This window comes from Micropterus salmoides, unplaced genomic scaffold (genome assembly GCF_014851395.1).
Source record: "Micropterus salmoides isolate LMB-PRFRI ecotype aquatic unplaced genomic scaffold, ASM1485139v1 Ms_hic_scaffold_21, whole genome shotgun sequence".
NCBI classification, from domain to species: Eukaryota; Metazoa; Chordata; class Actinopteri; order Centrarchiformes; family Centrarchidae; genus Micropterus; species Micropterus salmoides.
Window position 1 is genome coordinate 24,285,811 of NW_024041262.1, and position 23,629 is coordinate 24,309,439.

The 23,629-nt window shown below is 42.1% G+C and overlaps 1 protein-coding gene across 3 annotated transcripts in view; it reads left to right on the forward strand.

The window, feature by feature from the left end:
• Nucleotides 1–1,296: 1,296 nt before the first annotated feature.
• The window catches only part of rnf213b (ring finger protein 213b), a 34,942-nt gene continuing 12,609 nt past the window's right edge, over nucleotides 1,297–23,629 (forward strand). For 2 of the 3 annotated variants that reach the window (XM_038735302.1, XM_038735304.1), the window contains exons 1-44: nucleotides 1,297–1,400; nucleotides 2,174–2,325; nucleotides 2,448–3,178; nucleotides 3,264–3,419; nucleotides 5,010–5,179; nucleotides 5,282–5,577; nucleotides 5,666–5,907; nucleotides 6,492–6,698; nucleotides 6,783–6,990; nucleotides 7,081–7,136; nucleotides 7,209–7,374; nucleotides 7,458–7,604; nucleotides 8,051–8,149; nucleotides 8,265–8,393; nucleotides 8,639–8,804; nucleotides 8,898–9,065; nucleotides 9,173–9,322; nucleotides 9,444–10,075; nucleotides 10,406–10,565; nucleotides 10,659–10,876; nucleotides 10,959–11,102; nucleotides 11,219–11,371; nucleotides 11,876–13,196; nucleotides 13,332–13,516; nucleotides 13,611–13,763; nucleotides 13,931–17,746; nucleotides 17,843–17,979; nucleotides 18,063–18,161; nucleotides 18,279–18,391; nucleotides 18,501–18,614; nucleotides 18,724–18,770; nucleotides 18,887–19,043; nucleotides 19,284–19,419; nucleotides 19,608–19,796; nucleotides 19,881–20,014; nucleotides 20,657–20,832; nucleotides 20,915–21,118; nucleotides 21,303–21,490; nucleotides 21,569–21,689; nucleotides 21,844–21,944; nucleotides 22,172–22,351; nucleotides 22,664–22,809; nucleotides 22,898–22,997; nucleotides 23,426–23,537. In XM_038735302.1, the coding sequence (XP_038591230.1) occupies nucleotides 2,224–2,325; nucleotides 2,448–3,178; nucleotides 3,264–3,419; nucleotides 5,010–5,179; nucleotides 5,282–5,577; nucleotides 5,666–5,907; nucleotides 6,492–6,698; nucleotides 6,783–6,990; nucleotides 7,081–7,136; nucleotides 7,209–7,374; nucleotides 7,458–7,604; nucleotides 8,051–8,149; nucleotides 8,265–8,393; nucleotides 8,639–8,804; nucleotides 8,898–9,065; nucleotides 9,173–9,322; nucleotides 9,444–10,075; nucleotides 10,406–10,565; nucleotides 10,659–10,876; nucleotides 10,959–11,102; nucleotides 11,219–11,371; nucleotides 11,876–13,196; nucleotides 13,332–13,516; nucleotides 13,611–13,763; nucleotides 13,931–17,746; nucleotides 17,843–17,979; nucleotides 18,063–18,161; nucleotides 18,279–18,391; nucleotides 18,501–18,614; nucleotides 18,724–18,770; nucleotides 18,887–19,043; nucleotides 19,284–19,419; nucleotides 19,608–19,796; nucleotides 19,881–20,014; nucleotides 20,657–20,832; nucleotides 20,915–21,118; nucleotides 21,303–21,490; nucleotides 21,569–21,689; nucleotides 21,844–21,944; nucleotides 22,172–22,351; nucleotides 22,664–22,809; nucleotides 22,898–22,997; nucleotides 23,426–23,537 (12,429 nt within the window). In that variant the 5' untranslated portion in view covers nucleotides 1,297–1,400; nucleotides 2,174–2,223. Of the gene's footprint in view, nucleotides 1,401–2,173; nucleotides 2,326–2,447; nucleotides 3,179–3,263; nucleotides 3,420–5,009; nucleotides 5,180–5,281; nucleotides 5,578–5,665; nucleotides 5,908–6,491; nucleotides 6,699–6,782; nucleotides 6,991–7,080; nucleotides 7,137–7,208; nucleotides 7,375–7,457; nucleotides 7,605–8,050; nucleotides 8,150–8,264; nucleotides 8,394–8,638; nucleotides 8,805–8,897; nucleotides 9,066–9,172; nucleotides 9,323–9,443; nucleotides 10,076–10,405; nucleotides 10,566–10,658; nucleotides 10,877–10,958; nucleotides 11,103–11,218; nucleotides 11,372–11,875; nucleotides 13,197–13,331; nucleotides 13,517–13,610; nucleotides 13,764–13,930; nucleotides 17,747–17,842; nucleotides 17,980–18,062; nucleotides 18,162–18,278; nucleotides 18,392–18,500; nucleotides 18,615–18,723; nucleotides 18,771–18,886; nucleotides 19,044–19,283; nucleotides 19,420–19,607; nucleotides 19,797–19,880; nucleotides 20,015–20,656; nucleotides 20,833–20,914; nucleotides 21,119–21,302; nucleotides 21,491–21,568; nucleotides 21,690–21,843; nucleotides 21,945–22,171; nucleotides 22,352–22,663; nucleotides 22,810–22,897; nucleotides 22,998–23,425; nucleotides 23,538–23,629 lie in introns of those variants that run through there. The other variant, XM_038735303.1, reaches the window with a different exon arrangement.

Consider the following 23,629-nt stretch of genomic DNA (forward strand, 5'->3'; position numbering starts at 1 on the left):
AACTCATCTTTTGACACAAGAAACACATATATGTGCACTAATTAATAATATAATTGATATATTTTCACTTATAAGAAAAAATCCTATAATATTTAATTAAATGCAAGAAGTCAGAGAACACAATTGCTTTTCACAAGTGAACTAGTCATTCTCTTTGGTTTTGCTGGGTCTTATACAATCAACTACTTTAAATCCACTATATAGACAAACTTTACTTTACTTTTGCAGACTTAGGCCTATATAACATTCACACTTTCTGTTAAACACATATAAAACACACATTATTTTATACAAAGAACGTTGACCTGTGTTAACTGATGATTTGTTTATACTAGAACAAATCCATTTCTTTTAATACACCCTTTTTTTTAAAACGTAGTTTTACATTTTAATTTAGTGAAATATGTTCACTTTCTAACATAAGTAGTCAACACAGACAAACAAGCTGCTTACATTGGGCCATGTGGTTCGATGTTGCAGCCATGATAAAATCTTGTATGCCTGCTAGCCACAACTATATTAGCATAGTTGCATATGCTAGTTGCATAATTGTTAATCAATAACCTAGAGATGACATCTATGTATGTTTAAATTTGTAGTAATTTAAACTTTAGACACCAGAAGAAAAATACTGTACATCCAAAAAGTTACTTTCATACCTCAAAATCAGTATTTTGTTAAAAACTTGGTGAAATGGTGAAATGATCCTGCTCCTTTTCCACAGGCTGAGAGAGAATCCTACTGAGCATGTGCAGATTAAGTGTCATCACTCTAGCTTGTTTCTGTTTGGAGAAATTGAGTGTGTTAAAAATGCCCCCGGTCTCCCCTATAATATAATATAATAAGTAAATATGCAACTGCCTCAAATTTATATTTCTGAGCAGTAGCCTACTTGAGTCAATGGACCCCGGATGCTAAACACAGCATTGACAAATCACAACTATGTGCAATCATTTTCCATACTATCGATACTGAAACTGAAGACTTCCGATCAGCACCTGAACGCAGCATTAAGTTTCTCATTTGATGAGACTGCGAGAGAAATGAAACTGAAAGGTATTTTTTGGTTTAGGGACAGTCAACAAATTTGTCACTATATTAAGAACGATAAACATTTAAAACTCAGTGTTTTAGCTGCCCTAAACAGTGTTAATGAAGATTAATATGTCAGATGATATTTTACTAATTAACACGGCTGTCTATGAGACAGATCCTGGAGCTGAAGTCGAAAGATTACCGCCCACTGTAGTAGTTGATGGGGTTTTTTTTGACGTTCCCTTGACGGTACTTGTGGGAGGTCACAGTAGGTCGTTTAATAAACATTTCCTTATGGTTTGTCAGTAGTTGTTGTCTGACACATCTGCAGCCGGGCCGTGCAAACCTGCTGACCAGCTGAAAAGGTAGGCAAACAGAGCATTTAAGGTCTTTAATGCACTGCATCACTTTAGCAATCACATTCAGCCGAGCTGCATCCTAAACTCAGAGGGGATTCACTGGAAACACAACATGGATTTAATGTTCTGCCCCGTTACTGAACTCTCTCTCTTTTGTCGGTGGTGTTTATCACATTAGTGTGTTTTTATGTTTTTGTATGTTATGATAGTTTTTGGTCGCCACATTGGACTTTATGGTGTTTTGTTCTGTGCTGATGTGTTAATTAACCGATTATTTGATTTAATTAACTCTCAACAAATTTGATATTTTATCCATTGTTTCAGTCCCAAACATTTCCTAGTTCCAGCAATTCTTAGTAGTAATACTTTTATATCATTTTAAATTTAATATCCTTGGTGTTATCGACTGTTTGGCTGGATTAAAAAAGGTTTAAAACAAAGTTTTAAAACATAATATTGGAATCAGGGAACTTTGATTACTTAAGACTATAAATTACAGGATTTATTGACAGTAAAAATAGCTGGTACTTGCATCTTTAGTGGTGTTTACGGTGGAATAGTTTTACAGACTATGTGACATAATTAGTTTATTATAGTAGAGTAATATTTGACCTATTTTATGATTGTAGGCTACAAAGGTCCCTTAGGAGGATGCATAAGGGATAGATGGTTACATTTCTCTTTTTGCCGCAACCTTACCGGCCGTAATGTAACTTACTTAACTAGAATGGTAAATTTCAGACATGAAGGATGTAACTGTGTGTGATTTTTATTTCCAGAGACAGATAACAGGGAAACAGGGACTCCCCTGGCAAAAGAGTCCCTACCGATGGAGGACGGAGCAGGAAACCTCCCCAGTGCCACTGGGTCTAATGTGGAAACTCAGCCAAAGGAGGAAGTTGCAACCAAAAGAGTTCATAAAAGAAATAAGGTAGAAATGCAGTCATAAGAACAGATTTCAGGATTGAACCCGTCTGCCTTTTTAACGGTATTTGAACCATCGTAAAAGAATTCAAAACCAGATATTTAATCCTCGGTTTATGTGTGTTTCAGGAACAAGGACCAACCGATCTCAGCAGAAAAGCTCGAGACAAAGAGAGAAGGAAAAGGAGGAATCAAAGAAGAAAAAAGAGCACCTCAAACGTAAAAGGAGATGCAGGTGGCAAAGGTGAAAACACAGACACAAGCAAGATAGAGGTTTTGGAGACTACAAGCATCCAAACTCAGGAGAGTGTGCCGATAGAAACACAACATGTCAATCCCCAAGCGGGAGCCACGTTAGAAAACAGTGGAGAACAACGCCTCAAAGATGCTAAGATGGTGCAAGCTCAGACTCAAACAAGGAAACTTAAAGGTAAAGACAAATCTACACAAACTCAGGTTGTTTTTCAGAGCGACCAGGAAACACAGACAGAGTTACCTGTGCCAAAACAAGACGACACAAACGACCAGAACAGCGCTGCTGAGTCACAGCTTAAAGAAGAGAAAGACTCACCTGAACCCAAACTGCAAGACGACAACGCTGTTCAGACTCCACTGAGGCAAAATGAAAGTCCAGACAGTGACAGAGCATCGTCAGATTCAGCCAAGGATGTAAACCTCAAGAAAGAGTCAAAGTCTAAAGATGAGAATCCGTCTGCAGGAACCTCAGTTGATCCCACAGACTCCGAAGCTGACAAGGGTGCCAAACCGAAGTCTTACGCCAGTGCTGTGTCTTCAAAACAGTCCAGTATGGAAGCTTCCAAAGCAGCAGATAAAAGCACAAAACCATCCCAAAGCACACGGTGAGGCTAAACCTGATAGTAACAGCTAGGTCAAATACTGAGGTTGAACCTGGGATTGTTGACGTGTGTTTTTCTGTCTGCACAGGGATCGGAGCCCCGTGAGACCTCCACCTGGTGCTCCCATGTTCACCTTTCACATCTACGCTGTGCTGGACAAAAAGTTTAGATTCAACCAAAAACATGACACGCTGGTGCTGTTTCATGAAGGAGGATTTTTGCCCTTTGAAATGAAGCATTTTGTGTGAGTATTGATAATGTTTGTATATAAGTTGTAATACACAGAATCTATTAGTCTAGTGATATGTTTGTCACTGTTTTGGCTGTGTACTTCAGCAGTGTAGATTTGAAATGAAATGACAGCGGGTCAAAATGGAGCTCACACGGAAAAAACAAACTTAGCCCTCAGAATTGACACACAAGCCCTCAAAAACACACTTAGTCTTACACACTGGTGAGATAAATTACAACGGTTATAAGTAATGTTGCTTGTGGTTCTCCCCCTCAAAAAACTTTTCACATGATGAACACAACAAAAGAAACAACAGATTTTCTTTATTTTCTATATTTTTCTATATTTTCTATATTTTCTATATTTTCTATATTTCTATATCTATATTCCAATGACCACATGGTTTAGGCAATGAGAAATGAAGGGATTTGTGTGTTGAGTTCAGGGAAATAGGTGTGTTTAAGCAATTGAAGAAAAACTGTAAAACTGATTTAATCAGTATTTATTTAATGAATTATGGATCAGAAATGTTATAATAATAATGTAATGTGGAGGTTTAGCATGTAGTGACCAACTACAGAGAATTTCTGCAGATCCTCTCACACTTCTCAGTCTTTAAGCTCATTGTTTTGGTTTTACAGCGGACAATTTTCCCGTTTTAGTTCAGTCACAGGGCTCTCATCAGCTTGTTTCCAGCAGCAGGCAGCTGTTTTCAGAAAAAGGTTCTGAAAAACCTACGGTATCCTATCTGTCCAGCACCAAACAGCAGGCAGACAGAGTTACAGACTAGCTGGTGAAGACGGTGGAGCATTTAGCAGCATCTAATATCGGAGTGAATATCGAACTTTGGTTTATCAGTTAACAAGAGATATGACTTCTCTGATGTCTGCTGGATGTGTAAACAGGCAAATGTTTGCCAACACATTCTACATATCAACTTCATAAGTTTAAAGTTTGTCAGTGTTGTTTTGCCAGCAAGTGGCCAAAAATGAAATGAATTCATTATATTAAATATTTGGTATGAAATCCCTTGCAGTCAGTGAATCTGAAGTCTCCTCGCACAGACATCATGAAACTCTTGCTTGCTTCAGGAGCCTTTTTGCCTGTAGTCTGGTATTCGGCAGGTGAGATACATAATGAGCTAGATTGAGGTGTTTGTCTCTTACTTGGTAAGCCATGAAATGTCCACTGTTTGGCCCTATAGACTCCTGAGTTGCCTTGATTTTATACTAAGTAAGTAAGTACGTGAAATGTATTTGTACAGCACTGTTCTCAGACACAACTCACAAAGTGCTTCACAAAAAACGTTAACATACAAGAATGAAAACAGACGATACAGTGATACAATACCGATACAGTATAAAATGCATAAAGAATACATAATAATCACAGTATGTAATGAAATAAGTAAACAGTATGTGGTAAAAGTACACAATAAATACTTAGTAAATACTTAGGATCATTGTCCTGAATATGTATGGGACTACACATCTTACCCTGTTCAGCCGAATTTGTAAATTCTGTTTAATTTAAATCCAAAGTGCTGGAGTACAGAGCCTAGCTACAGTGACGCTATCATTATAACAAATGTTTTATGTTTAGTGGACTAAAAGATGGAGGTTATCTGGTAGAAGCAAGTCTTTCCATCGAAGAAAGCCACCTGCGGAGAGGCATCTGGTTGACTTATTGGTATGGTGTAAAGCAACGACAAAAAGACATAACAGGAATTACCACAAGACACGTTCAAATTCCAGTCAACTCCAACATTAAAGGTAAGGCAAGCAAACCATTTAGTTTCAGCATGTGATCACACTGCTGGAGCTTTGTGTCTTTTCACATAAATGATCACAAGAAACTGCTTGTGTTTCATCCAGAGTTGCATCTTTATGAGGGCTTCATTAGTCGAATGGAGGCTGGTTCCACTATGCAAAGTTGGTTCCAAACTGGCCTTCACATGGTCGGCTGGAAGAAATCAAAAGGTGTAGAGATATCAGACGCCTGGCAGGCCTCTGCGAGAGATCTGCGCAACTACATCTTCCAGAAATGGTCCCCGTCAGACAGACAGAGCACGGAGAGCTTGTGTCTCAACTTGACGCATTTTATGACGAGTCTCGGTTCTGCACATACAAGGATGACATTCCCAGACAACACACAACCTCCCATGGTCAAGGTCGGTGCAACAAGATTAGAATTTAAAGCGTTTATTATGTGTTACCTCCAGTATTACACCAGTAACCAAATGCTCTCTTTGCTTACAGACGTCAGAGCTGGTTTCAGAGACTTTGGTTCAGATCTTAAAAGGACAGCCGAAGGAGAAAGACAGATGGAGGAGCTCCAGTCCTCTTGTTCTGGGCCTGTCTGTTTTCCAGGTGACCAGAAAGTGTAACATCAACCTTGGAGTGAAAGGCTGGGCTGAGCTGTGTGTGCTGGTGTCCTCAGAGACCGCAACGGACAAGAAAGACCTGGACGCGTTGCTCACTTCTTTCCAAAGTCCACAACAGTAAGTTTTGCAAAAGGTTCAAGAACAAAAAAAAGATCCTCTTACTAGTTTTTTTTTTGTTTACCTACTGCCGAACTCACTGGAATAAAGTGAGCAGTTCTTTAGCCGTTTAAGCCAGTACACAGTTTTTGTTAGCATTCAGAAACTACATCTCTTAGTCAAACAAGAGCTAATTGGAGGTGCACCTGTTGATTATTAACAATTCTTTTTGGTTTATCTCTGCTAAGATTTAGCCTTTATTTTACTAGACAAGAACTTTCTGGGTCAGATGTTTATTTCACAAGAAAAACCTATTAGACAACACAATAAAAGGCCAAGAAGGAATGACAGTTACCAATTCATTTACCATTCAGCTAGAATTAAATCTTTCTGTAGACAATGAAAAACATGACCGTTTGCCAGCCATGAGATAGTTAGTTAGTTAGTTATTTAGTTAATGAAAATAAAAATAAAAAGATTAAGGACTGAGAAGACTGTAAGACGTAAGTAGAAGTGTTTGGGGCAGTAACAGGAGTATCCATCTGAGGTACTGTAACATAAGAACTTGTATAACTCTCTCACACTACTGTGTTCCCTCCTTTCAGTACTGTGTTGGGTCTCATAAACCACTGTGCGCAGCAGATGGTGTCGGAGCTCGTTCTGCTCGTTCCTCTGCTCTTCAGACTCAGACAGCCGGGAGCTGACGCAACAAAAGTGGGTCCATCTGTGGAGGAGGAGAACTGGTCTGGACTTCAAAATGTCTGTTTCAGCAGGTTCAGGGAGAATATCCAGTCCCACCCTGACAAAAGGAAGTGAGTTTGTCTCAAAGCAACCTTAACTTTCTTCTCCTGAAATGGCGATCGTGTTTGTTGAAATACCATTTTTCTTTTTCACAGGAGAATGCTGACTTTGATCAAGACAAACTTGACTGAAGAGATGCCTCTGCTCCTGATGGGCTGGTTGTCTCTGGTCGCTTTTGAGGACCTTCCTGAATTTTCAGAGCTGACAGGAATACATGCAGAACACCTGATCCAGAGTCTGTTGTACAGACTGCAAAAATGTGGAGAGGAAATGGATAACAACAGAGCACAGGAGAACGTAAAGGTGGAACAATCTACCAATTACGATATTTATCATTTGAAATAACACTTTGTGTTTTGTCTTTGTGTTAATTGTTGTCCTTTCCACATGCAGCACACTCAGAAAACCTTGACCCATATACTGCTGAAGGTAGACAAAGAGACGGACAGGTAAGGACATCTGAAATATTCCTGAACACCTGTGGTATCGTGCTCCCTGTGACTTTTGCTTTGTGTCTGTAGAATGATTGAGTCTGGAAATACCGCGGCAGCCTTCGAGAGCAGCATCAGTGTGTTGAAGCGCACATGTGAAATTGCACGACTCGTCCCGTGGTACCAGGCCGTAGTCCTGTCCTACCAGCTAGCGTTGAAACTGGCAGAGATTTTGGATGCTAAACTGAGGAAAGAGGTAATAATCTCTTTATTATGTGCTCTGATTGTGTTATTATTGTAACAGTAACTTTAATTCAGAGTTTCTTTTGTGTGTTTTAGTCCTCGGAAGAGGAGTTTGAGACCTCAAAGCAGAAACTCTTGGCGAAGCTTCGTGCCGTGCAGCAGCGAGTCAGTGAATGGAGAGATGGATTGCTGAAAAAAACCCTTGTGATGTCGCAATCGCTCACCTACCCGAAGGAAATTGAGGTACACAGCTCAAGAGAATATTATCCAGTAGTAGTAGTTTGAGTTTAGCTTCACTCCTTCTCGTTTATAGCCAGGCTCATGTACTGTTTTCAGTTTTTTACAGATTTTCACAAAAAAATGTCATATTTTTCAAAAGAAAAAGATTGTTGTCAACCCTTTTCACTCAGGTTGTAGGTCATCAAACACCCAACGTTGTGTTATGTTTTGTTCTCTGCAAAAAGACAATGTTGACAGTCATTTACAAGTCTCTTGATAGTCCCTCTGATAAAGTGAATGTGAAAAACAGTAATGTTTACTCTAAGGTGCTTTTGCTGCTAAAAGACTAATACATAAACTGACTTTTTTAATTTTTGAAAAATCTAAAAGGAACATTATGAGATATATTTATAAACCCAGTTTGACGTACTATAATGGCTCTTATGATAATAGCTGTGTTGAATCATCAGATGTGGGATGCACTGCTGAAGGTGGAATGCTCGCTTGAAGAAGTTTCATCCACGTGGAGGATCAGCCTGAAAAAAGACCTGACAAAGAGGATTTCCAAGGTCAGTGATTGTTTATCTGAGGTCGGGATCAAACCCAGAATGGCTTCAATTTTAACAAGAACCTCGTGCCAGCAGGTAAATGCTTCCCAGCACTTCTGAACTGTTTCCTTTGCAGGCAAGTGAGGAGGATCAAGTGCTGGTCTGCTGCCTTGAGCCGTCCATGGCAGGTATAAAGAAAAGCCATGAGGTTGTACAAACCTGTTTCGACGAGCAGTGTCAGTCTGCTATCAAGACAATCTGCCAGGTACAGAACATATTAATGATCTGTTTAGAGTTCATCCTTAGTCACTAGAGAAAGTCCTATATTATCTTTCCAAATCTGCCGCATGAGGTGGTCGAGACTTGAGTTAGATTTATGGATCACATGTCATATGATGCATTTGGGTGCTGATGTGCTGACGTCTCATTCAACGCTGGCTGAGACACTTTGACAGCACTTATTATAATAAATGACATATATTATATAATTTTACTGTGTTCATGTTTTAGAGAGGGAAGGAGGGCGACCTGATGCGGAGTCTGAGCTCTAAGGTGAAGGTTCCCCCTGATGTCGTCGTGTCTGCTGTTGTGGTGGAGTCAGCAGCACGATTCAGAGACAACCCTGTTGTCCAGCTGCTCGATCCACAGTCCGCCATGAACCATCTGTTGTCTCACGGTACTTCATGTCATTATGTATTATTTACTTAAGCTTATTTTGTCAATGCTATCAAAGTTTCATAATGGTCATGGTGTTGTTGTTTTGGCCCAGGTGACTGGAAGTCGATGCAGGTGGATGACACTGCAGGGCAGGTTGTCCACAGCTGTCTGGAGACATTGCAATCTCTGGTGGAGTCTCTGCTTCAAGGGCACGTGGCCCTGGGACACCTACAGACCTGCCTGAAATATAAAGAGCAGTTTAAGAGACTTCACCAGCAGTGTATGAACATTAACAAGCATTACCATCACAAACAGCCTTCCGTGATCACCACAGGTTCTCAGGTTAAACTTAATTAATTAATAATAACTGCATTATGTCTTCAACAGACAAGAAAAACACCAAATCCGAGACCGTTCCTGTCATGGCAGAGGTTGTTTTGGCTCAGAGAGAGCAGGATTTGAACTCTTTCATGCTGCGGAAACAGCAGATGGACACACTGATAAAGATGATAGCAAAGGTTACAGAAAGCATCACTGGTAAGTATAACTTGAAAATGAACTAAGCACCGCATAACCAGCTATGTTAAGTTAGAGAATGTGGTTCTGTATTGTGCTTCATGTGTTGTTTTCTTCAGTAAAGTGGTTCTTATTTTACCAGTTCCTGAGATATCGACTCTCGAGAAGCAGCACAGTGCAGATCTCCAGACTGTGAGCCTGAACAGGCTGGTGCTGGTTCAGTCCTTTGATGCTGAGGGGAAGTTGGGGATGACGGGCCCTCCGCAGATCCTCTGGTATAAAACCTGTCTGGATGTCTTGAAAATGGCCAGTGAGATGCACAAACTCCATCACAGCAGCCTGGTTCTGTCCTTCTGGGTCAAGGGGGCTGCATCTTTGGCGTCAACGAGGCACCCCTGCCCAGCCCCTGTTCCAGTCACCCTAACACAGATCTGTGAAAACATCTGGAAACCACTACTGACAGAGTTCTGTCAGCTTGGAGTCAGCATTGCAAATGCTAGCATCACTTTTAAGCAGCTCGATCAGGTTTTGGTGGAGTCTGGCGACCAGGGAGACGGGAAACTAATGAAGAAGGAGCTGAGTCTGATGTCAGTGACATTTAGTGAGTCAGGAACGTTCAAACCTGAGGAGAACTGGGTGGAGCTGAGACTCGGTCAGATCCAGAAGTATCGACAGCTCCACCAGGCAGCGGCTGCAGCCAGTGTGATGCTGAAAATAGCTGAAAAAATGAAGCTTTCTGGGAACTTCACGGAAATTAACACTCTCAGCCAAATGGTAAAAGACTTGAGATCTAACATTAAATTTGTATTTACAAAGAAATTGAGTTGCAGAGTATTTTCATTGCTGTTTTATTTACATGCAATTTAAAAGTAGATTTAAATATAAAATAGAAATAAATAGCAGGAGATGAAAAGTGACATTTGGTGGCCAAACACTTCACAGATCCTGCACTTCTGGTTAGATGCTAAACTGCATTTCATTGTCTCAATCTAATTATACACAAGTGCTTAATGATTTACATACTGAAGCAAACACACCTTTTCTCTTAAATGTACTTTCCTTTCTAGGAAAATGTAGAATTAAATAAATGACTTTATTTAACAGGAAGAAGACACATTTAAGCAGAGGGCCCTGGGGACCCTTAGTGACGGCCTGTTTCGTGCCAAACAGCAACTCTCCACAGTCACCAAGCAGCACACTGACTGTCTTGAAGAGTTTCTAGCAAGCCAAACTCTGGTCAGCTGGGTCAGAGAGAACCTGAAAAGTAAGGCGATCACATAAAAAGTCTTCACATCAGTAAAAAAATCTTTAGTTTTGCAGACGATGCCTGTGTGCTCACTTTTCTGCCCCTCAACAGCTATGAGCGATGTGAAGGTTTATGTCGAGCTGGCCTCCATATCTGCTGGAGAGAATGACACAGAGATCGACCAGGTGGCCTGCTTCCATGATGCAGTGATGGGCTATGCCCCTCTGCTCTACTCCCTCCCCCCTCAAGCTGGCTTTGAGGAGGTCATTAAGTGTGCTCAGCAGGTGTGGGACACCCAAAGAAGAGATGAGAAGCTACCAGACAAATTGGTATTTACTTCTCCCTTATTTGTAGGCAGAACATGAAGCCCTGAGGCAAAGTGACGATGATGCCACTGGGTTTGTTTTCCAGAGAGAGTCTACTCGATTGCTGAGCTGGCTGAAAGCATTAAAGGAGACCCACGGCTCTGTGGAGCAATCCTCTCTCTCCCTGGCTTCTTCTATTAATGCTCATGGAGTTTATCACATAGGATGGTCTGATGAAAACACAGACAAGGTAAGCGGACAATCTTCCATTAAAAGATAGGTCAAAGATACCATGATGTAGGGCCTTGCTGACGCAATTCATAAAAATGATTTAAGAATTTTATGAGACCGTTCACTCGCTTGCAGAGATGTCTACAAAACATGGTACATGTCACAGTGAGAAAGGGCAGAGAGGAGAAGAGCTACAAGCTTGAAGACCTGCTGGAGCTACAGAACAAGCTCATGCTCATGTCGTCCAAAGGGGAGCACGGCAGAGAACAAGTCAACAGGTTCACAGAGGTCAGTGGCATTTAGAAAAGAGAAAAGGCAATTTTGAATTTAAAGCTGAAGTGTGTAACTTTCTATGCAATGTACAGTGGCAAGAGGTTATTGAGGTGATGAGTGAACTACAACAAAAATGGCAGAGCATCCAGGGCGGTCTGTTGTATATGTAAACAGCTATCAAGCTAGCTGGATATAAATGTTCTTATCCAACCAGGTAGTCTAGTCTTTGATAATTAAAATTTCTTAATTTATGAAATTACGCATTAAGTGGCACGCGGTGTGTATGTAATGTAAAGTAGGTTTACAGTCACTTATTGACGTTGTCAGCCAGAAAAGTTTTAACATCTAACAACACTAAAATTAAACACCTAGTAGAAACAGTTGTCATGTTATAAAGTCTTCTTTAAGCTCTGATTTGGGCTCAACTTTAAGGTGCTGTTTGATGCTGGGCAGGCAGTGTACAGTGGGTTTACAGAGCTTGTTTACTGAAAACAACACTCCTGTCTACATGTATCATAGGTTTTTGAAGGAGTTCAGAGACTGGGCACCATTCTTCTTCAGATGCAAACATCCGGCAACATGCTCTTCAGGAAATGGCATGCTGAGGTCCAGTGCAGCCCACAACAGCAACCGTGTATCAAAGTTACCTTCTTATCCCTGATGGGTAAAGAGATGGTGTACCACGGCGAGGTGACCGAGCAGCTACAAAAGCTGGCTAACTCCATGGAAAGCTGCCAAAAAGAATGGCGTTCCTTCATTAGTGAGATGCGCTCCAACTTCAGTTTGCTGAACCACTACACCTCAGAGCAGCTGGTGTACCTGTGTCACTGGATACACAAAGTGTGTGAACGACAGGTGCCAGCTCCTGCACAGTTATGGCATTTACTTTTTCCCATAAAGCCTCAGTGCACTCATACTGATGTGAGAGTCGCTTACAGTAATGCAGCAAGTAAAACCTCAGAGTTTTATGAATTGGAAGATGTTGAGTTTGACAATGAAGATCAAGATTACAAACCTTCTACGGACTTAACACCAGCTTCACCGGGACACTCTGAAGAGGATATCGAAGAGCCCCGTGATTTGAAGGAATTTTCTTCAGAGGATGAAGATGATGATGCCGCGGAGGGCTCACCGCTCAGACACACTGATGGCATCAGGAAGTGCAATGAGGACAGTCTTGAAAAGCTCTGGCGTAAATTCAAGGACGACATGCCACAGTACCTCAACGAGTACTTGGACATCCCGTCTTTGGCCCATTTCCTCTTTTGCCTCTCTGAAATGAATCAGCAACACATGATCAGGAACCTTCCACTGGTTCTCCAGGAGGGAAAGCCCAATCTTGTGGTTTGTCCCAGTGCAGAAGTTTTTACCACCATCCTGTCTTTTTACATGGAGAGTCCAGAGCAGCCTCTGCCATCTACTGATGAGGTTCTAGTCTGCAGAGAGGAAACCACAGAGGAGGAGGTGGAGATCTTTCTCCGCAGAGCTCTTGGCCAGGGCTCCAGACAAAACTCGCAGAAGATTTACTCTCTTGTCAATCCAGGGCTGCTGGGATATGATGTCAGTGTGGTTTTGGGGGATCTCTTCGAGAGTCTTGACAGAAGTGCCAACCCGCATTACCGTTTGATAATAGTCAGTCCGGTTGAGCACCAGCACCGATATGTGCCCTCTTTCTTCAGCACTGACAAAGTACAGGCTGGTGTGAGTCTAACAGCAGAGACTGCCAGGAAATATCTACTTCACCACTTCAGACAAAGCAAGGTCCCACAAAGCCCTGTCTCACTGGTTTCTCCACATCAGCTCTCAGTCTGGATGGTATCATCTTTTCACCCGGCAGTTGGTAAGGGTAACCCTAGTTGGCAAGCCGGAAATGCTTACACAGTAGTGGCAATAATAGAAATGTAAAAATCAATTATGTTTTGTTAAATGCTAGCAAGTAAAATGACAAATTTATAAAATATTTTTTTGTCAATAGGGAAATCCCTTTATGTGGATCGTTTGTTTGAGAAGTTCCAGCAGATATCTCCCAGAGCAGAACACATTAGTATCAGACTGATTGAGCCATGTGTTGATACAGACTCCTTGATTAAGAGTCTATCAGAGAAACTGGCAAGCTTGAGAGAACAGGACCCTGTTCTCCTGCACATTGACACCGCTGGAGTAAGTATGCAAGCATTTACAGTATCTCTACCAATGGCTTGTTCTGTTGTATGTACTTGAGAGTCTTGTCTTCTTCACTTGTGTTACCTGTCAGGTTCGTTCAGGTCTGGAAGAGCTCCTGTTCCATCTGCTAGTTTTGGGCTGTTTGAGCGACAGCCATGGCATGCTGTGGAGAAGGAATGTAGCTCACTTGATCACTGTTGAGGTCATGAGAACATACACATCCGCTCAAACCCAAACAAAACAGGTACAAATGTACTTCAGATCATAATTTATTTTTAATATGGTTGTTTATCTGTCATTTTAAAATGTAAGGTTGAATGTCAGACACTTTGAATGTAAAGCAAAATTTCAAAAATTACCTCAGGATACAATTGATTTTTATAAATCTATGTGTTTAATTTGCCCCAACAGATGAGACTTGGACTTCTTGACATTCTGCCTACCATCCAATGTAGACCTCCAAAAGAGGTGAAGCAGCTGTTGGCCAATAGAGATGTGTTGAGAAAACAGAACTTGGATCCACTCATGGATGAGCAGGAGTTTTGCAGTGAGGGAATTCAAAGACCTTACCAATACTTAAAGCTCTACAAAAAAAATCTGAATCTGGATCATTTTAACTACCAGGAACGATCCATAACGGGGGATCCCAGTGATTGTGTCAATCATTTTCTGTCATACTGTGGAATGCAAGATCCATCTTGGGCTGAGCTGAAGAACTTCTCCTGGTTCCTCAATGTGCAATTGAAAGACTGTGAGAACTCAATTTTCTGTGACCCAGATTTTCTGGCTGACCAGCTACCTGGTTTCAAGGGCTTCATTGTGAAGTTCATGATCCTAATGGCAAGAGATTTTGCCTCACCATCGCTGAACACACCTGAACGTCCCATGCCGCACATTGAAAACAGTTTGGAGGATGACCTTCTTGCCCGTTTGACAATTCGGAAGCATTGGGAAAACGAGTCTCATCCATACATTTTCTTCAATGCTGACCGATCCTCAATGTCTTTCCTTGGCTTTAATGTGAAGACATGTCAGAGGCGAAAAACACTCAGTGCAGTTGATCCTCACAGCAAAAGGGTCCTGATAGAAAATGTGATGTCAGAAGAACTTTTTCAAGGTTTGGAACGGCAAGGGATCTCTCTCACTGAAGACTTTGATAAGTTGCCCAGGGCGGACAAAATCAGAAGGATTTCATGCGTTGTTGGTGCAAAGAAAGGAATGCGTGACAGGAAATTTGATCCGGACCGAACATATGAGCTCACTGCTGACAATGTGATGAAGATGTTGGCCATACACATGAGATTCCGGTGTGGAATTCCAGTTGTCATCATGGGAGAGACTGGCTGTGGAAAAACCAGATTAGTCAGTTTCCTTTGTGCTCTGCAGAGGGAGGAAAGACCAGTACAGAATATGGTACTTGTCAAGGTACATGGTGGAACTACAGCAGACATGATCTACCGAAAGGTTAGAGAGGCAGAGATACTTGCTGAGAAGAACAGTAGAATGCACAAGCTAGACACCATTTTGTTCTTTGACGAAGCAAACACCACAGAGGCCATTTTTGCCATCAAGGAAATCCTGTGTGACCTATCAATGAAAGGGGAACCACTGAAGTCAGGCAGTGGCTTGAAAATAATAGCTGCTTGCAATCCTTACAGGAAGCACTCACCTGAAATGGTGGAACGTTTGGAACAGGCAGGTTTAGGATACAGGGTGAAGGCAGATGAAACAGAAGAACGCCTTGGCAAAGTCCCTCTGAGGCAGCTGGTGTACAGGGTTCATGCTTTGCCTCCCAGCATGGCTTCCTTGGTGTGGGATTTTGGTCAGTTGAGTGATTCAACTGAACGTTCCTACATCAAACAAATTGTCCAGAAGATAGTTGACGACCATCATTTGCCAGTGGCCTGCAAGGACATAATATCAAATGTGCTTGGAGCCTCCCAGAAATTCATGCGAAGTCGGAAAAATGAGTGCAGTTTTGTCAGTCTCAGAGATGTGGAGAGGTCTATGAAAGTGCTAGTTTGGTTTTACCAGCATAGCGAAGTCCTTTTCAACAACTTCTCTTATCTCCATGAGGATTACAAAACACTGAAGTGCTTGATTCTTTCAGTTGGAGTCTGCTACTACCCATCCCTGGTGGCCAAAGAGGAGTACCTCGCTGAAATTTGTCAGTACTTTCCAGTTTTTTTCCGTTCTGCAGCAGCATTGCAGGAAGAGATTTCATCCTGTCAAGACTTCTTCCTTCAAAACATACAGACAAGGGAGACAATAGCCAAAAATGTTGCACTCAAAGAGAATGTGTTTCTCATGGTGGTTTGCATTGAGCTCAGGATCCCACTCTTTTTGGTTGGTAAGCCAGGCAGCTCTAAGTCGCTTGCTAAAACAGTGGTTGCTGATGCCATGCAGGGCCAGAACTCCCACTGTGAACTATTCAAGGAACTCAAGCAAGTCCATATGGTCTCCTTCCAGTGCAGTCCTCACTCAAGTCCTGAGGGGATCATAGGGACATTCAAAAACTGTGCCCGCTTCCAGAAAGACAAAAACATGGACGAGTACGTATCAGTGGTGGTGCTTGATGAGATAGGATTAGCAGAAGATTCTCCTCAGATGCCCCTGAAGACCCTTCATCCTCTCTTGGAGGATGGTTGCATTGACAATGAGAGGCCAGATCCGCACATGAAGGTTGGCTTTGTGGGCATTTCCAACTGGGCTCTCGACCCAGCAAAGATGAACAGAGGAATATTTGTGTCCAGATGGGATCCAAGTGAAGATGAACTTGTAGAAACTGCCAAGGGAATTTGTTCATCCTCCAAACAAATTCTCCTGAAAATCAAACACCTCTTTCCATCTTTGGCAAAGGCCTTCTTATGTGTCTGTACAGAGACCTCAAAGAATCAGTTCTTTGGTCTAAGGGACTATTATAGCCTAGTGAAAATGCTCTTTGCCGCAGTCAAATCCACACAACAAGAACCAGATGGCAGACAGTTGGTAGAGGCCATCTTGCGTAACTTCAGTGGACAGCCAGAGGGTTTTGACCCTGTCATATTTTTCCAAGAGGTTCTCCAAAACTTAATGGAAATTCCCAGACCAAGCACCTTGGAAATGGTGAAAAAGAATCTTGATTATGACACCAATCAGGAGAGCCGTTACCTCCTTTTGCTGACCACCAACAATGCTGCTCTTCATATCCTTCAGCAACAAATCTTTGCCAAAGGAGACTGTCCACCTCCTGAAATTGTCTTTGGCTCAGGATTCCCAAAGGACCAGGAATATGCCCAAATCTGCCGTAACGTTAACCGGGTGAAAACTTGCATGGAGACCGGACGCACCGTCATCCTCCTCAACATGCAAAATCTTTATGAAAGCCTGTACGACGCCTTGAACCAGTACTATGTTTACCTCAGTAAGCAGCAGTACGTTGACCTTGGTCTCGGCTCCCACAGAGTCAAATGTCGTGTCCATACAAACTTCAGACTGGTGGTAGTGGAGGACCAAAAGAAGGTCTATGAGCACTTTCCCATGCCTCTCATCAACCGGCTTGAAAAACACAGGGTGGATAGGAGCACTGATCTGGAACCATGGCAACGCAGGGTTCTCCACAAACTGAAGGAGTGGTTGAAGGAATTCTCAGGTGAGGCCTCAGAGGATTTCAAGCTGTCTGATATTTTTGTTGGCTACCATGGTGATGCCTGTGCCAGTGCTCTCCTGCAAGCACTAGAAATGAGAGCGCAAAAAGCTGAAGACAGTGCAGTACAACAGAATGAAAAAGATAACACACTGGAAGAAGATGAACCAAATGAAACACTTGAATCAAATTCAAACAGCCAGAAAGAGGTAACAGATATGGAGGACGAGCAGATGGGGGATGCAATTGACATAGAGAATGGTGGAGAAGACATTGAGTCACTGGAAAAGAATGATGAGGAATCTACTGAGGTATTTGATGACGAGACTAAAGTGATGTCTGAGAGCGAAGAAATGATGGAGACTGAAAACGATGTTGGGTCTGCAGGGGAAAACGAGGAAGAAGTCTTGGATTTAGCTAAATGTCTCTTGTTGAACTGTGCCACCCCTGATGCTGTGGTGAGGCTCAAGGATTCAGATTTAGCAAACCAGGAGAAGGAGAAGCTCCAGAGAATGTACTTCCAACAGCAGCATCACCACTCTCTCCGAGACTTCCTGGAAGATTGCTTGAACAAGTATCGGGGGTTCAGCAAGTTTCTAGAGGTAGGCCAAAAATCACTGCTCCACTTATGTTTTTCTCATTTCTTTACCATCTTTACAAACCGTTTAAATCACTATCCCCTTTGTGTTCTTCCATAGATAACAACATTCTCCAGCTTGTTAACCAGATCAGATGTCAAGGTTGTAGCCCATGCCCTAGGACTGCACACAGACACAATCCTCCTGCTCTCTCTCCACCAGTTTGACACCGAGGTCTCCTTCTGCAACAAGATACGGTACTAACTATTTATATAACAGCAGCACTGTTTATTTATATTGTTGTATTTTAATATTTGTAATACTTGCATCTCTGTGTCAGGGGCTTCCTTCAAGATGCTGGCCACTCTCTTCACATCCTGTTAATCCAGATGGACCTCGAGGAATCCCACTGCAGTGATGAGCTCATAGCATCAGCAAAGTAGGGCTTAATGTCAAGATCCTGAACAGATAGCAGTGGGATTTTATGCATGCTGAGTGGTAAAATGGACATTGCATGAATTCCTCTCTTTATGTTTATGGTGCCATCTGCCTCCAGATATTGCACCATGAATTACCTGATGTCACTGGAGGATCAGACCTGTTGGGTGATTTTCATTGTGAAGGTTTCTAGGATCCCAAGTCAGTCTCAGTACATTGGTTTCCAAGGAGGTGAGTACTAAGTGGATTATGATCATTATTATAATGTAACTATTCGGTGACTGCATTATGCATGAAGTTTGACAAGATTAAAGCCATGTTTTTGTCTTTGGTATCAAAGGAGTCTGGCACTCAGTACATATTGATGACCTGAGGGATTCAGAGGACATGAGCTTAAATCTGTTGGGTTTCTGTGGAACTCTCATTAGCAACCTACTCAACCCTGCACCATCAGGTAGAAACTCGCATCTTCTGGACAAAATGTGTGATGTGTTAGAGGTGGTTTTATTGTTTTCTTGACTAATGTTTACAGTTAAATAAACAGCATTCTTGATCTTTAATAGAACACCCTGAAGATGGTGAAACAGTGAGGAAAACAAATGACTCTCAGGTAGATACAAATGTGATCTTATGAGCAAATACACCTTATGTTCCATTATATGTTTGTGTAAAACAAATCTTAGTTTTTAATGTTGCTTAAATTTAGTGCTATTTGTGTTTGTATAGGCAGATAGAGCCCACCTCCATAGCCTATCCCTAGTGAGATCATGTATCCAAAAAGCTGTGGGTTTGCTGAGAGACACCAATGGCGTTACATCACGAAGCATGCAGCGAATGCACATCCTTCTGACTCTTCTGGGAAATCGTCAAGGGAAAATAGGAGGTGAATATAGTTATCTGAGAATGATTTTAATTTGTAAAATAATCCTTCAAAATTCACCAGAATGTATCTGAAGGAGTCTAACTGGGTTTGTTAATCAGTACCAATCACTTATTTTGTGAATTATTTTTTGTCTGTAAGAAGCCAACATCTGATTCTAATGTATGGGAGGAAACAGTTTTATCAGTCTTGTTGCATCTGCGACTGGTTTCTGATAGATGTTAACTTTATACTTTATTAAAGCTCACTTTCAGGAGGTGTTGTTGAGTAGACTGGCAAAGGCTCTGGCACAGAGAGAAGAAAGGATGGGCTCGCCTAAGGAGTGGGTGAGCAGAGAAGCCAAGAAACGCCAGGCTCTGCAGGAGGGGGGAACTCTGAGGTAAAGTTAATAACCCCGTGTAACCTGTTCCTTGTAAACTGGACAAGGTTGTTAAGTGCATTTTCATTCAGATCCAGCAGCAGATCCTGTTTAATATTGGCACTTCATGTGCACTCTTTAAGTGCTTTCTTGTTTGTATTCAAAGATTTGATAAAGTGCAGCTTTCTTTTGTTTTCCTTAACTGACAGACACACCCTGTGGCGCTGTCTTCAGTCCAGCGTGACTCCAGTCTTGGCCAGCATGTTGGAGGTTATGGACAGGTTTGCCAATCTGGACCTGCTCTCTGATGACAGGCTCAGCGAGGGCCTGATAAAGCTGTGGTTGGACATCCTGGAAGATTCACAGATTTTAGACCTAGCACCTCTCCAAAGCCCGAGGTATCGTTGATTACGTGTTCTGTGTTATCCCCACTGTGAATTTAATCAACAAAATGCATAATCTTTCTTTATTGTACTTTCTAGCGAGTCAGACCAAGAGGTGCTTGTGAACCACTACTTCATGTTGGATGGTGAAGAACAACCCTGTGCTGCTGCTTTCAGCTGGCTCATCCAAATGCACCTTGAAAGCCTCTGGGAAGAATCCGAATTCATGCCAGGTTTGAGTTTTTTAATGACTAAATGTATAAACCCATGAACAGATCATAAAGTAAATATGTAGGGATGCACCGAATGTTCGGCCACCGAAATTAATCAGCCAAAAATAGCAAAAAAAGTCCTTTCGGTGTTCAGTCGTTGTCATGTCATTACGTTGACATGTTGGCAGTGTGGAAGCATTTTAAAGTTTCTGAGAAAGACGCAAAAATCGCCGTTTGCAGTCGCTGTTCTGCTGAATTGTCTCCTAGCACATTCACTCCATCTGTGGCTGACTTCTTAGAAAAGGCAACAAACGGTCTGACCCGCTTTGAGTGTTTCTGTCACTCGTTTGTGAGAAGGCGATTAAGCTGGAGTGCACACGTATTCAAGCCTTTATGGTAAATCAACTGAAACAGCCCAGAGCGAGCTGACAGGCAGGTTAGAGACTTTATCCTGTCAGTTTGTCTCTTTACAAAGATAAGTGTTACAGTATGAGAGTCCTACCTGAAGAGAGGCTGTCAAGTCTTCATGTTACGCAAGAACCACATACAACATTATTTATCAAACTGGGTCAGACTTGATGAATTTAGGATACACATGTGACATCCCTATGTATATGGTATAGTTTCCAATAGTTTTTTCTATCTTTTATGACTGATCCCCAGTAACAAGAGAAGATGGCACAGAGAGGATTCTCCAGTTTGTGAGCGCCTTCAACAACAGCAGGCTGGGCGGTCACTTACAGAAACTCTCAGATGAGGAGAGACTGGAGTATGGCCACTACTTTCTACAAGACTTTCTGCTGCTTTCTTTGAAGATCAAGTCAAAGGACGAGCTTAGGGTATAGACATTATGAGTCACAAATTTAGGTGAAACATATATTTGGAACAGCCAAATAGACTTTTTACACATGTCATTTACAGGTGTTCACCAGGGCCATGTTGGGCTGCGTGTCTGAGCTTCAGACATCCATGGGTGCCGTGACTGACCTCTCTCCTGCTTGGATAATGGCTGCTGCCAAACATTTTGCCCCCAGACTGGACACTCTCTGCCACATATTTCTGCTGCTGCCCCAGCTAGCCGCTGACGTCTTTCAGCAGGGGTCAAAGAGGGAGCCCCAAGAAATGGTGAGAATAACCTTTTGGCTTCATTTTAAACATCTTCATCATTTGAAATCTCTAAACGTCTCTGTGACTATTGCATTTATTTGGTGACACCAACAGGTCAAATTTCCTCTTGTGAGTTTAGTTTTGATGGGATACTTCTGTAACCCTCGATCACCCTTTGTCGTACTGTCGTCATTTTTGGCAGGTGGAGGACATTTTAGCTCTTGGTGTCTGCGTGGAGCAGACCAGACTGCTGACTTTGACGTCCGTGCAAGAGTGCAAGTCCTTTGTGAGCAGAGTGGAGTTTCTGCAGCCATGTCTGGATAGGGTGTTTGGTCAGAGATACAGTGCACTCTGTAGCCGTAGCACTGTGCAACATCTGGACTCCATCAGGTGAGTCTGGAAAGATGTACAGAAACAGTGAGAAAAAAGCTTTTCAAGGTTTATTTCTAACCTATTTTGCCCCTTCAGGTCACTGTGGCAGGGGATGCTGGTTGTTGCATCTTTCATCCAGCATGTCATTTTTAAAGTTAAACAGAATGACTCAAGATTGAAAGAACTGACTCTCAAACACTGCAACCTTCACCTAAATGTAAGTAAAATGGTTTTAGGGTCTGTGATTTAGCCGAATTGAGAAGCCTCTAAAATCCTGATGCGTCCTGTCTCAGGATAAAGTTAGTTAGCAGATAAGAGCCCAAACAGTACTGCTTTTTATTCACTGACTTTGTCTTCTCATTTTCTTACAGCTGATGCAGGCGTCACCTGATGTAAGGAGCGTGGACACACTGCAGCAGCTCATCCGGATCCTCAATTCTTTTCATAATGAGTGCATCAGCAGGGAGCTGAGGTCAGGATTTTTGTAATTTGTATTCAAATTATTATATCAGTTGGTATTTCAATTTAAGGGAACTGGATGTATTCCAGTAAGACATTTCAAAAACATGGTTTATTTTTCATTTACATTTCATTGGAAACAAGTAGAAACACGTCACCGTAACTCTTTTAAGCAACCAAATGTTATGTCTTTTCTCCCAGTGCAGTAATTGATCTCACATGGTGTTTTGTTTGGTAAAGGTTTGGCATTCATTGCCCAGTTTGCCTGTCGGAGCTCACAGAGCCGTCCGTCCTGCCCTGCCAGCACGTCTTCTGTTTGCCGTGTCTCCAACAGTGCATTCAGCCACACAGACGTTCATGCCCTAAATGCAGGGCAGACCTGCCGCCCGACTTCAATCCGACTGTTTCTGCCACCATCAAGTGAGTTCAGGAAAATCCATCATAGAAGTATATTCATTGCTGCTCAGTGGAACTCTTTTTCTGTCTATGAAGGTGTTAAATAATCAATTTCCTACTGTGGCTGTACAGGTAGAACTGGTTGTTACACCTAGAAGAATTTATACCAGCTACTAATAGGAGAGAACACAGTGAGAGCCAATTGTTTCTAAAGCCAGGGAGAGGTTGCAGGCTCTCTTTACCTGAGCCCAAAGGAACACAAGCGTCTGGTTATCTGAAACTGTCATCTAAGAAATTGTTCAGCTTTTCAGTAACTTCTTCCTTTTCATGCTTCAGGGCAGCACTTGAACAGCAGGCAGCGATCAGAGGCTGCTGTAACTCCTTCTTCCTGGAGGTGGTGTCCAGGTTCTGTCTATCAGAGGGGCAGAGGCCCGGAGAGGGAGTGGTGGAGCTGCTCTTCTCCTTACTTGTCTTTGCTAAAGGTCAGTGAGCGAATAAGTGAATCATAAAAACTAGGTAATTGATGAGATAACGGGGCATTTACCACTTTTGTTCGTTTGTGTGTTGCAGGCGATGTGTACAGGACCAGAGAGCTCACGCCCTTCCTGGAGTGTGTGGATAACAGTCCAGTGGTGCGATCTGTGCTGCCAAAACTGCTGCTGCAGTACAGGTGGGTCCACTGTACTTCCTTTTTTTCAAATTTTTGCGTTAGAAGTGAACATAGAAAAACTGACAGTGGAGAAACCTGCAGCTGGTACACCCAGCAGTAATGAATTCATTATGATAATCCCAAAAATGGAGATACAACATGAAAATGAAAATGTAGATTTAACCCTGCTAGGGGAAAATGTTCTTATTTCCAATTGTGTGGATTTCTATATTCTCAGCTCAGTTGAAAGAGAAATGCTTCTGTTCAGGTTGGGTAGATTTTCAAAAACAGATAAAATCAAAAAGTCAAGGCCATCAGAGAAAAACAGACGTCTTGGAAATTTGGATTTTGTGATCCAGTCTCTTAAAAAGTACAAAATGTTTGTACTTACTGTAACTACAGGAAGTCTTTCTAGAAACTGCATGTTTGTGAATCGTTGTGTCTGTCAGTTTTGACCAGGTGAAGGGTCACATTCAGATCTACCTAAAGAATCTGGAGGAGAATCTTCTGACCAGAGAAGACCATACTGAACTCTACCTGCTGTTTGTGAACTGCTTCCAGGTAAAAGACGCAAACTTCACAGCATTTGTGTTTTCTGCATGAATCCTGTCTTCAGAGTGATGATAACTGTGATCGTTATGTTTGTTTCTTTC